This window comes from Triticum aestivum, chromosome 1D, assembly GCF_018294505.1.
Source record: "Triticum aestivum cultivar Chinese Spring chromosome 1D, IWGSC CS RefSeq v2.1, whole genome shotgun sequence".
NCBI lineage: Eukaryota > Viridiplantae > Streptophyta > Magnoliopsida > Poales > Poaceae > Triticum > Triticum aestivum.
In genome coordinates, this window is record NC_057796.1 from 5262293 (window position 1) to 5276108 (window position 13816).

At 46.6% G+C, this 13816-nt stretch overlaps 1 protein-coding gene across 2 annotated transcripts; it reads left to right on the forward strand.

Annotated features, from left to right (window-relative positions):
• Positions 1 to 7026: 7026 nt before the first annotated feature.
• LOC123179806 (uncharacterized) lies at positions 7027 to 13616 on the forward strand. Of its 2 annotated transcripts, none has more exons than XM_044591695.1 (15): positions 7027 to 7309; positions 7400 to 7699; positions 7896 to 8036; positions 8135 to 8440; positions 8612 to 8758; positions 8854 to 9159; positions 9354 to 9494; positions 9590 to 9889; positions 11212 to 11349; positions 11444 to 11749; positions 11940 to 12101; positions 12279 to 12448; positions 12550 to 12699; positions 12829 to 13178; positions 13293 to 13616. In XM_044591695.1, exons 1-15 carry the CDS (start codon positions 7190 to 7192, stop codon positions 13481 to 13483), a joined length of 3228 nt encoding a protein of 1075 aa, XP_044447630.1. In that variant the 5' UTR covers positions 7027 to 7189; the 3' UTR covers positions 13484 to 13616. The 2 variants fall into 2 exon arrangements, with proteins under 2 accessions (XP_044447630.1, XP_044447631.1); XM_044591696.1 differs by having other exon boundaries at positions 9593 to 9889.
• The last annotated feature ends 200 nt before the right edge of the window (positions 13617 to 13816 follow it).

Here is a 13816-nt window from a genome sequence, read left to right on the forward strand (position 1 = left end):
GACCTTAACTTTATAGGAGACCGAGGTCACACACAATATTATCCTATCGATCCATTGCTCGTTGAACCCCATTTTCCTCATCATCTTCTCCAAGAAGTGCCATTCCACACGGTCATAGGCCTTACTCATGTCAAGCTTGACAGCCGCATAACCCTCCTTCCCTTTTCTTCTATTCTGCATGTAGTGTGTACATTCATAGGCTAAGAGGATGTTGTCCGTGATCAAGCGTCCCGGGACGAAGGCACTCTGATTAGGCGAGATCACCTCTGGTAGAATTTGTTTGAGGCGGTTTGCAAGAACTTTGGAGATTAATTTGTACACCACATTGCACAAGCTGATTGGGCGAAGATCTTTCATACTTTCTGGATTTTTTTGTTGGGGATTAACACAACACAGGTCTCATTCCAACCCTCCGGCATTGGTCCACCATGCAAGACAGCAAGAACTTCTTCCACTATCTTGTCTCCCACAACGTCCCAACATTTCTTGTAAAAGATGGATGGCATCCCGTCCAGTCAGGGGGCCTTGAGGTCACCAATGCTTTGTAGATCCTCAAAAACCTCCTCACGAGTGTACTCTTTCATTACTAGCTCATTCATGGCTGGTGTGACTCTAGGGTGAACACAAGCCAGCAATTCCTCCTGTCGGGCACCTGCGTGGGAAGTAAACAAATTCATAAAATAATTGGTAACCACTTCCTTCATCTCCTCCTCCTTCTCCACTAATCTCCCATCCTCCCTTTTTAGTCTCCTAATTCTATTCCTCCTCCTTTCAGACGCAGCTGCATGGAAAAATTTCGTGTTGCGGTCGCCTCCCTTCATCCAGTTCACATGAGCCCTCTGCTTCCAATATATTTCCAGCTGCTCCTCCAGTCGGCTTAACTTAAACCGCAGCATCTGCTCACGCCTCACTTGCTCTGGACTAATGTCCTTTCTTCTCTCTTTTTCTAGATCCTTCTTGAGCTGGTGTATGCGTTTATCCAAATCCCCCAAGACATTCTTTCTCTAGTCAACCAACTCCCTCATCACTCCTTTAACTGCGCCTGCTACCTTCTTCCCTTCGGCTTCCGTCGCAAAACAAATTGGTTGAAGAGAGCAGCGGAAACCGTGGAGGGCAACAGCGGGAGTTGCAAAACAACCGAGACATACGTGTATGCATAGGTGGCAGATGTGGTCCACCGACTGCGTCGTAGCACCTCAGGTCGTATAGGATTTTTTTTTCCGCAATAGGATGGGTAGATAGCGTGTGTCTGTCACTCTGGCTGTCCGCCAAGTACTCCATTCGTTCCTAAATATAAGATATTTTAGTTGTTTCACATGTTGACTGGATGCGAGCTAAAATGATTGAACATACACACTAGAATATGTCTCCATACATGTAGATACATGTTAATATAGAAAAAGGTTGAAACATCTTACATTTAGGAACGGAAGCAGTACTACTCAAGTGCTAGTGCTCGTGCTAGGTTTTCAGACTTGCGATTGCTCAGGGGCTATTGCTTTGTCTCCTTCACTTCAGATTTTGTATGTATATAGGTGTGTGTCTACGATGTCACCTCTCTTGTTTCACATGGTCTACTTTAACTAGTAATAATGCTTACTGCTGATCAACGTCCATCACTTGAAGAGCTTTGCACTTCGAGTGTTGTATGCATCTTGTATTATCAGATCAAAAGTAGGGAGCATTCTCCTGCGTCTTATTCTGCAATGTCATCTGATGAAACGTAAGTGAGACTGTAAGAGTGGGATAATAGTATCATTAAACGTAAGCTTTCATTTTCCAGTGATGCCTCAGCGAAGTGCAAAGGGCAGGAAGAATGATCAGTTGAGCTTCTTCGCAACTCTCTGCAATCATGTTTCACTTTCCTTTTCCTCTACGCAAAGCATGTGCTCTGTCAAGATTCTCACTAGACTACTGACTAATAGGCTTCAGAAGGTTATGCCTAAACGTATTCATGCTAATTAGTATGGTTTCCTGATGACCTACAAGTGTAGGGGATCGCAACAGTCTTCGAGGGAAGTAAAACCCAAATTTATTGATTTGACAGAAGGGGAGCAAAGAATATTTATAAGTCTTAGCAAATGAGTTGGCAATTCAGTCACACCTGGAGAGATACTTGCTTGGCACAATTTATCAGTAACGACAGTGGTATAATAGCAGCAGAGATATAACAATAACTAGTAAAATAAAGACATCAATAGTAGCAACGAAAGTGATAATAGTTGACCACAGGATTAAAGGCACAATAGGCATAGGGACGGATAAAAGGGCGTTGCATGAATAAGATAGCTCATGTAATAGTAATAATGCTGGGCATAACGCAAATAGATAACAATAAGTAAAGCATCCAAGGTATAAATCAAACATAGGCATGTATTTCAAATATAGTCGTACGTGCTTGCAATAAGAACTTGCACGACATCTTTTGTCCAACCATCCCGTTTCAGCAGGGCCAATCATGGAACTAATGGTAATTAAGGTACTCCTTTCACGAAGCACCAAAACAAAGCATTAACACTTAATGAATACATGTGATCCTCAAACTATAGCCATCTTCGCAGACTATCCCAAGCTGTCACATTGGGGCCTTCGGTTCAGGACAATAATAGGTGCATACAACTTGCAGTTATGATCCAAAGCATATCATTTCCTACAAGCTAGATCCATCCAGGACTGTCTGCCTTGGGCATATGAGTATCTGTTCTAGTGTGATAAGTCCAAAAACCCTTGCCTCATTTTGAAACTTGACTTTGAAAAGGCATTTGACAAGCTTGAGCATTCCACTATCAGAGAATTTTTTTGGGCCTAAGGTTTTGGAAAAAAAATGGATTAACTGGATAGACATGATTTACTCCACAAGCTTTTCCTCTATTCTGTTAAATGGTACACCTGGCAAACAATTCTTATGAAGAAGAGGGGTCAGGCAAGGTGACCCCCTCTCTCCTTTGATCTTTGTGTTAGCTGACGATTTGCTCCAGACCATTTGCAATGAGGCCATGACCAACAATTTGATCTCTCCTCCATTGAACATTGATTCTTGTTCTGACTTCCCTATCATGCAATATGCTGATGATACTGTACTTTTCATGCAAGCATGACCTACTCATCTCCAACATATCAAAGCTCTGCTTCTCCACTTTGCTGATTATACTGGCCTGAAAGTCAATTATAATAAACCAGTGCTATTTCCCATTAATGTTCCTGAGAGTAACATCCAAAAAATCTTGCTGATATTTTTGGTTCTACAATTGGTGATATTCCTTTTACTTACTTGGGCATGCCTCTCAGTCTCTCCAAACCAAAGGTCTCTGATTACTCCCCATTCTTGATGAGAATCCGACATAGACTGGCTAGCTGCTCCACATTCCTTTCCTATGGGGAGAAATTGCAACTCATTAAATCCGTGTTCTCTGGTATGCATGTCTTCTACATGTGCACCTTGTTGATACTTGCTACTGTCATTCAGCAAATTAATAAATTCATTAATTATTGCTTCTGGAGGAAATATGCAATGGAAGATAAAGGACCTGCTTTTATTGCTTGGGGCAAGGCTTGCATGCCTAAGGTCAAGGTGGACTAGGCATTATGGACCTTTCAATGCACAATAGGGCTTTGCTGATTAAACATCTTCACAAGTTCTTCAATTCTTTTGATCTTCCTTGGGTCAAGCTCATTCAGGAGAAATATTACAACAATAGGCCTTCTGATGATAGAATAGTGGGATCCTTCTGGTGGAAGAGCATCCTCAAACTGGTTCCTCTCTATAAGAATCTTGCCACCTGAGAGTCAAGTGGGTAGAGGCAATACTATTTCCATGTGGGATGATAAATGGTCTACATAAAATGTATGGAGAAATACCCCCATTTATACTCTTATTGTATCTCCTGCCAGCAAAGTATCAAACATTTCCTGGAAGCATCCCCTTTGGAGATCAATTTTCATACCCCTCTATCAACCCAAGCTTTTCAACATTTACAAGAGCTTCTAAATGACTTGCAGAATGTCTAGCTGCAAACCTCCCCAATAAATGGCTCCTGACTAATAATTTTGATAGATTCTCTTCAATGAAAATATACAGAGCTCTCAAAGCTGGTCCTAAGGCTCCTAAGATTTTTTATTACATGTGGCAAAGTGCTTCTGGCCGATCCTTAAAGACAGGCTAAACATCAGAAGCAACTTACAAAGGAAATAATGTTCCTTCCTTCATACAGTTGTGGTCTATGCTCCAGTGAAGTGACTGAAACAAGCCTTCATCTCTTTTGGGACTGACCTTTTTCCTAGGAATGTTGGGATTCCATCAAACTTATAAAAAAACAGAGGAACTTCTTGCATTGAGGAATGTGAACTGGCCTACATTTGTCTCCCCAAACAGATTGCTCTAAACATCATTATTCTGGGATGTTGGAACATTTCGAAGCAATGATCTCATTTTCAATAACTCCCATCCTTCCATTGCTACTTGGGAACATCTCCTCAAAAAGGATCTCCTACTTTTTAGATACCGTATTAAGCCTAGTTTTGCTGCTAGTTTGAAGGACTGGATAGACCTGATTCTACCTTAGTTTTCTTCATCATGTTAGAGAAAACAGGAATTCGTTGAAACTTTCTTAGATTTTAGCTGTTTGTATATATTTGTACATACTTATATGAATGAAAATATATCATAGAAAAATTGTTCTACGGTCTTGGCCTAAAAAAATGCATGCATGGTATGGTACGCCAAGCCAGGAGGTTATGATGATTGCTTCACTGGGAGTTATTCTTATAATCTTCAAAAAACAGAAGTTATTCCTAAAATCCCTTCGCTGGGAGCTGCCACCGGTGGCAACTTAGCAGTGCCGTGACAATAGTGGTAATACCACTGATGCGCCGCCAGTAGAGTAAATTGGTATGCCACCAGTAGGTTATTTTCTACTAGTGATCACACTACGTGGCAACCGATCAGCTCCATCATCTGCCTAAAAAACAATAGGGGAAACAACTACCGAAGAAACCAGATGACCCGAGGACAAAGAAGAGACACGGGGTAGAGCACGGCGGCCAACGGCATGGACAACGCACATCCACCTACGTCGACCACCATGCTCCCCCCAAAGAAAGAGAAAAAGAACGGGCACACAAGGCAAATGAAGGTCGAAAAACACCGAAACCAACCAAGTTCAACTGGTTGGGAAAGTGGATGTACAAACCCAACACCCAAGTTTAAGTCCCTACGGACCCAAATTTAGGTTCAGGCTTGTTTCTTCACCAGGACATAAATCTTGATACTCGTGATTAATGCAGTGGCCGGGGATGTGAAATCCCCCCCCCCCCCCCCCATTTTAAGGGTGTGTGAAAGTGGACGAACGAATAGACACATCTGGTGATACCCCTCGCGTGCGCTCCCCAGGGCGTACGCCAGGTGTCTCAAACCCTAGTGCCTCCAGCCTCCATCTACTTCTCCCCTGCTGCACCGAAGGTGTTTGGGCTGGTGGTTTGTGGCGGTGGCTCTTGGGTGCGACCGGGGCGGTGCCCCTGGAGATGCATGCGTAGGGCGGTTGGGGTGGCGTCCCTGGCCATGCGGCGGCGACCATCTCCTCCATGGACGACGACAACGCAGCCGAGCGATCTTCGGCAGCCGTTCTGGATATGGTCGGTGGCGGTGAGCCGTGGATCTGATCCCGGCCCAGATCCGTCACCAGTGTGGTTAGCCGGACGGTGGCCCGCAGAGGGCCGGCGAGAGCTGCTGCAGGGCCTCTGCTAGAGTTTAGCCGGACGGTGGCGCGTAGAGGGCCGGCGAGAAGGACACACCATGTTCAGAAAAACAAGAAAACAAGCAAACTAGTATGAACAAAACGCGAAGAAAAAGCGGTACATCGGAACGACGGAGAAAACCTCACAGGACGAACAAGAATAACACAAAGTGAAACCCGTCGAGGGAAAGCCCAACGAGAACCAGGTATGCAAAAATAATAAAAGAACGACAACCAGACAACACACACTCATGTAAAGTGCGAAGACGGATACACGTGCCGCACGTCGGGACGCGTCAACGGATAAACCATGTATACGGCCATGCAAACACACACACACAAGAAGCACGAAAACCCATGACGCTCGAAAACTAGCAGCTTGCATGACACGACACCAACAAGACAACGTCACCGGAAAACGGGATGACGACATAACCCATGGATCACCTCGCTAGATCATCCGCCGACCCACACCCGACCCGACTCGGTGCTCGCGGATCCAAAGCCGACCCGACAAGAGATTCAAAGTAGGCCTGTGCGGATCCGATAGAGCACCCTGAAAGGACACGCGTCGGCTTTACAAAAATCGGCGGAGGCAAAAAAAAGAGAAAAAAGCGGACCCCACAACTATTAGTATATAGAGCTATTGAATATAAAAATCTACTGTAAGAAGAAAATGATGCGGGCACAGTGTCTTCTCTATTTTCGTCACCGAGATACAACTCTCCACATATACATTGGCGATGGAAGAAAACTGATACTACCTGGGAAACTAGCAATAGGTAATTAGTATCTTAAAAAATACAAATGAATATAGGAGATAAATTACAATATATATCCAATTTATCATCTTACTTGACAATTGACATTTTGACAGGGTGGGGGCGACTTCAGGCTTAACCCCTTAATCCTGACTGTGTAATCCACGAATCAACCACCCAAAACCTACAAGCGATTCTACAAAAATCAACATATCTAACAAATCCTAAAATTATATATACTCCGAATTGGAATTTAGGGTATTCACTATTGAATCTCCTGCTATGAAATGAATTGGCTATAGTGGCTCATACGGATCTCAACTGCAGAAATGATTGACTCCCTCCAATCCGTTTTAAATTTCGATGGAAATGAATAACTCATATTATAGTCGGAGTGGAGTAGAATTTTCTGGCGAGCGGAGTAGTAGAGCAGACGCGTACGGCGCCGGATAAGGCAGACCAATCGGAAAAAAGGGACAAGCCAGCAGGCATATAGTTGGAGTAGTCGAGCGGTTCACGCATATAGTTGAGTAGTTCACACTTGTATAAACCAAGTGGCCTCTTCTGACACAGTTTAGCAGCCCAACTTGCGCCCACATGGAGGTTCTCCCACCCACTTAAACATCTCCTACTTAAGCGAGACCGACCAGACTAGCAAGAAGACCACAACAAAGAGAAACTGCTGTAGTAGCGAAAATGGCGAGCCCGGCTTCTCCTCGTCCCCCCATCCGGTCGGTGAACCTCGGAAACTGGCTCGTCACCGAGGGCTGGATGCTGCCCTCCCTCTTCGACGGCCTCCCCAACAAAGATCTCCTGGTAACGAATTCGGTCACCTAGCTGTTTCGCTCGTTTATGTGGAATGCCATCCTCATTATCTTGATTTATTCCGGTCCATCGATGGAGCAGGATGGCACGCAGCTGCAGTTCAAGTCCGTGACACAGAATGCGTTCGTGGCTGCCGAGAATGGCGGCGGGGCGGCGTTGGTCGCCAACCGTCCCTCGGCCTCAGGCTGGGAGACCTTCAAGCTCTATCGGATCAACCAGAACACCTTCAACTTCAAGGTTTTTAGCAACCAGTTCATCACCGTCGCCGGCGTTAATGTCGTGGCCACGGCCTCCACACCAGTTCAGTCGTTCCAGCTGGTGCGCAACGATGCTGACCAGAATAGGATGAGGATCAGAGCACCCAATGGGTCCCTCTTACAGGTAAATTAACTTAATACTCCACCCAGTAGTACTAGTTGACCTCTTCATTCATTGCACCATGGATAAGTGGCAAAGTTGTCTACTCTTTCATTGACAATGACTGTTACAACTGGAAGTTGCATTGAAGGTTATCTTTCATGAAAAAAAAACTTCCAAGAGTCATCAATGTTACATATATTCACTGCTGGCACGATAGGCAAACAAAGATGGTTCGGTGACGGCCGACTTCCGCGAGAGGGCGACGACATGGGGCGATGACGACCCCTCCGTGTTTGTGGTGACCATCGTCAAGGAGCTTCCCTCCCTCTTCGACGACATACTCAACAAAGACCTCCTGGTAAGAAAATAATTCACCAAGATGTTTCCTTCATCTGGTTGTCATGTCATGTTCATCAACTCTTGCTTAATTTATGTTGGTCTGGATCAATGGAGCAGGATGGCACACAACTACAGTTCAGGTCCGTGACGCAGAACGCGTTCGTGGCCGCCGAGAATGGTGGTGGGGCGACACTTGTCGCCAACCGGGCCTCGGCCTCCAGCTGGGAGACCTTCAAGCTCTGGAGGATCGACAAGAACACGTTCAACTTCAAGGTGTTCAGCAACCAGTTTGTGACCGTTGCCGGCGTTAATGTGGTGGCCACAGCCTCCACAGCGGGGCAGTCGGAGACGTTCCAGCTGGTGCGCAACGACGCTGACAAGGATAGAATGAGGATCAGAGCACCCAATGGGTCGTTCTTGCAGGTAACTTAACTTAATACTCCACTTAGTACTAGTAGTTGACCTCTTCATTGATGGCACGACGGATCAATGGCAAAGTTACAACCAAAAGTTGCATAGAAGGCTATCTTTCATGAAAGAAAAACCCTACTAAGATTCATCAAAATTACATATCTTCCATTGCTGGCACGGCAGGCAAACAAAGATGGTACGGTAATGGCGGACTTCGGCGAGAGCACGACATGGGGCGATGACGACTCCTCCGTGTTTGTGGTGACCATCATCACCGATGGCTGGATCCTGCGGTCCCTCTTCGGCGGCATCCCAAACAACGACCTCATGGTAACAATTACCACTACTTGTTTCCCTTGTCTGCTGCGTGCAATGCCACGCAAATTTCCTCTTGCCTAATTTCTGCGGGTCGATCGATGGAGCAGGATGACACGCAGCTGCAATTCAAGTCCGTGACGCAAAATGCGTTCGTAGCCGCCGAGAATGGCGGCGGGGCGGCGCTGTTTGCCAACCGCCCCTCGGCCTCAGGCTGGGAGACCTTTAAGCTCCATCCGATCAACCAGAACAACTTCAACCTCAAGGTGTTTAGCAACGAGTTCGTGACCGTCGTCGGCGTTAATGTCGTGGCCACGGCCTCCACGCCTGGTCAGTCGGAGACGTTCCAGCTGGTGCGCAACAACGTTGACAAGAATAGGATTAGGATCAGAGCACCCAATGGGTCCCTCTTGCAGGTAAATTAACTTAATACTCCACTCAGTAGTACTAGTTGACCTCTTCATTCATTGCACGACGAAACTGTGGCAATGTTTCCGACTCTTTCAATGACTATGCTATTACAACCGCAAGTTGCATTGAAGGTTATCTTCCATGAGAAAAACCTACTAAGAGTCATCAATGTTACACATCTTCATTGCTGGCACGACAGGCAAACAAAGATGGCTCGATGACGGCCGACTTCGGCGAGAGCACGACGACATGGGGTGACGACGATCCCTCCGTGTTTGTGGTGACCATCGTCAAGGATCTACCCTCCCTCTTCGACGACATCCCCAACAAAGACCTCCTGGTAAGAAAAGAATTCACAAAGATGTTTCCTTTGTCTGGTTGTCCTGTCAAATTCATCAACTCTTGCTTGATGTATGTCGGTCTGGATCGATGAAGCAGGATGGCACGCAGCTGCAACTCAGGTCCATGACGCAGAACGCGTTCGTGGCCGCCGAGAATGGCGGCGGGGCGGCACTGGTCGCCAACCGGGCCTCAGCCTCCGGCTGGGAGACCTTCAAGCTGTGGCGGATCGACCAGAACACCTTCAACCTCAAAGTGTTCAGCAACCAGTCTGTGACCGTCGTCGGCGTTAATATGGTGGCCACGGCCTCCATGCCGGGTCCATCGGAGACGTTTAAGCTGGTGCGAAACAAGAATATGATGAGGATCAAAGCACCTAATGGGTCCTTCGTGCAGGTAACTGAACTTAATTCTCCACTCAGTAGTAGTAGTTGTCCTCATTCTGAGGACATACTAATAATGGCACGAGGGATCCATGGGCCATGCAGTAGCTAGCAAGCTAAGTGAGTATCTTTTATTCATTGGCTATGACTATTCCAACCACAAGTTGCATATAAAGTTACTTATCTTTTCATGATGTAAGGCCATCTCTAGATGATGACTTATAATCATTTAGTGGAGTAAAAATTTCGTTTTACTAATTTAAACTCCACCTAGCCGATTCCTCAAAACGTTTAGGTTTGTTAAATTTTTTCTCCAACACCTCCCCCACTCTTAAATATACTCAGCCACTGTAGAGAGGGAGGAAAAAATCAGGGGCTCCGTTCGCGTGAACTCCTGTCATGTCGACCTGGCAAGTCGGCGACCTCGGGCGACCTCGCCGTGCACCACGACTTCGCCGGTGACTTCTCCTCTCCAATACTCGCCGACATCCCCTCTCAAATCCCCATGCCCTGCTCGACTACTACTCTCGCTAGCAGACCCCCGCTCCGCTCTGACCGCATGTGGAGCTCCACGCCACTACCCCTTCTTGGTGCTAAGCCCGCTATATAGGGCCTCGTTGGCCGATGGCGTCCCATCCATCGTAAGGGCGCCATGAGCAGCAACAGGATTCTTGTAGGAGCACCACGATATCTGGGTTCATGGTGTACTGGTATAGTAGTGGAGGAGGAGATCCTCGGGCGGTCAGGCTTGTGCACAACCATGAACGCCGGCTTCCACCGCATACTATGAGGTCGAGCAGCACGACGAGCTGCGATGGCGCGTAGAAATCCCCGTGTGGATCCTCCTCTCCCCCCGGGGATTGTTTTCAGTATGTCTTGTACTAGATCCATAGTTTTAAATAGCCCGCTATAACTTTTTGAACGTGTTGTCGCCAAAGGAATTCATGTACAATTTTCCGCTATAGCCTCATTTAGCTACGATTTGGCCCCCTATAGCCCCATTTTGAGGGTTGCCTCTATTTGCTATTATCCACTATTTAAAAGATTGATGAGGTCTCTATTTCAATTATGCCCCGTCTTGTTTCAGAACATTGTGCAGATGCAATTAAATTGCCACTCACATGTCATAGAAGTGTTTGATGAAATGCGGAAGTCGAATAAATTGTTTGATCCACAAAATATACGGGACCGATTGGAAACCACATTTTTTTTAGCGAAGCAAATATATTCCTCTAAAGTATAAGGACGCATATAAGGTGGCTAAATTTTGAGGGATTGGCTAGACATAACCTAACTAGTGCGAGTCATCAATCTGTTCCATTGCTGGCAGCACAGGCAAACAAGGATGGTTCATTGACGGCCAACTTCGGCGAGAGCACGACATGGGGCGACGATGACCCCTCCGTGTTTGCGGTGACCATCGTCAGGGGGCTGCCCTCCCTCTTTGATGGCATCCCCAACAAAGACCTCCTGGTAAGTAATTCACCTAGTTGTTTCCTTCGTCTGGTTGTAATGTCATGTTTATCCCATCTTGCTTAATTTCTTCCGGTTTGGATCGATGGATCAGGATAGCACGCTTGTGCAGTTCAAGTCCATGGCACAGAAGGGGTTTCTGGCTGCCGAGAATGGGGGCGGCGGGGCACTTGTCGCCAATCGGCCCTCGGCCTCCGACTGGGAGACCTTCAAGCTCTGGCGTATCGACGAGAACACCTTCAACTTTAAGGTGTTCAGCAACCAATTCGTGACCGTGGCCGGCGTTAATGTGGTGGCCACGGCCTCCATGCCGGGGCAGTCGGAGACGTTCCAGCTGGTGCGCAATGACGCTGACAACAATAAGATGAGGATCAGAGCACCCAATGGGTCCTTCTTACAGGTAAGTTAACTTAATACTCCACTCATTAGTAGTAGTTGATTGCACGACAGATCAGTGGCAAAGTTACCTACTCTTTCATTGACAATGACTATTACAACCACGAGTTGCATCGAAGGTTATCTTTCATGAAAGAAAAAACACCCTACTTAGATTCATCAAATTTACATATCTTCCATTTCTGGCACGGTAGGCAAACAAAGATGGTTCGGTGACGGCCGACTTCGTCATGAGCACGAAATGGGGCGACGACGATCCCTCCGTGTTTGCGGTGACCATCGTCGGGCAGGCGCTGCAAGGGGAGTACCAGATCTGCAATGGCTATGGCAAAGATACGGCTACACAGGTCATGAATGTACGTATGCTGAAAGACCTCTTTTATTTTCTCCATAATTTTCCTAGATACAGCGTATAGCTATATATTAGTGGCAGAAAGTTCAAGTGATCTTGATGTAGAATTTTCTTAAACTCACATGATAAGTATCAATCGTTCTTGTACTTCAAGTTCGTTGATTCCATATATGGTTGACAGGACCACCGGAGCACATATATCGTGGAACGCGACTTCACTTTCATGGCGGCAAACGGCCTTAATGCAGTGAGGATCCCAGTCGGGTGGTGGATCGCCAGCGACCCCAACCCTCCAGCACCATTCGTCGGAGGCTCTCTGCAAGCCTTGGACAACGCGTTCACATGGGCAGAGTACGTACATAGATACATATGTAGTCTTCAAGAAAATTGAATGTTTTTATTGGACTTTCTTTTTGGGAAATTACATGTTTTTGTTGAAAATGTATGAGCAGGAGGCACAATATTGGCGTGATTATAGACTTACATGCAGCACCTGGGGCGCAGAACCCCTGGGAGCACGGCGGTAGTAGGGATGGCTCGCGGACCTGGGGAGACTCCAACATTGCGGAAACAGTGCAAGTCATTGATTTCCTCGCAGCAAGGTCTCTGTATAACAATCTGTTATTATCATTTTACTTATGAAAATATGGTTTTTATGTTTTCAGATCATGCAAAGTAGCCGGGTAATTCGATCTCCCTGCTAACCTTCTTCCCATTTGATGTACATACAGGTATGCCAGGAGATCAGGCCTCCTGGCGGTGGAGTTGATGAATGAGCCAGTGGCTCCCGGCGTGTCCCTAGATAGCTTAAAAAGATACTACCAACAGGGCTACAACGCTGTTAGGAAGCACTCCCCTACGGCCTATGTGATCATGTCCAACCGAATTGCAGGGGATTGGAACGAGCTCGTCGATTTTGCCTCACCGTTCAGCAGAACCGTCCTTGACGGGCACCACTACCTGGTGTTCGAACCCAAGTTGGACAACTCCAATGTGCAGCAGAACATCGATTTCGTCAACAAACAGATCGCCAGTGATCTCAGCGCCATGACAAGGCCAGATGGCCCTCTCACTTTTGTTGGTAAGTCTGTGATAGTTAGATCATCCTTTGATCATGCACGGTTCCAGCCTGAACTTTAGTGTTTCACGTGAAAAGTAGGTCCAGAATAACTGATGCATGTCTTGTTTTGTACAGGTGAATGGGTGGCTGAGTGGAAGGTAAAGGGTGCTTCGAAGGAAGACTTCCAACGGTGTGCAAATGCTCAGATGGCTGTGTATCGGAAAGCCACATTTGGATGGGCTTACTGGTCGTACAAGCATGTTAGCAACCACTGGAGTATGGAGTGGATGATCAACAACGGATACATCTCCTTAAAAAATGCTTGAGGCAACTAAATTTGCAACTATGAACGGAAGAGCTGCCAACTATTGGAGAAAAAAAATTATGAGCCCTTGGCGCCTCAAGATATTATTAATGTAATATGATTATGTTGTTTAATGATTTAAGTAGTATTTGTGACTTTCACTGGTAGAGAATAGGCCTTTAGTCCCGGTTCACAAAGGCCATTAATCCCGGCTGTGCAACCGGGACTAAATATGCGCGACTAAAGGCCCCCCCCTCTTAGTCGCGCCTCTTACGAACCGCGACTAAAGGCCCGTCCACGTGGGCGCCAGGAGTCCGTCGGGGCGGAGGACCTTTAGTCCCGGTTCTCGTGGCTA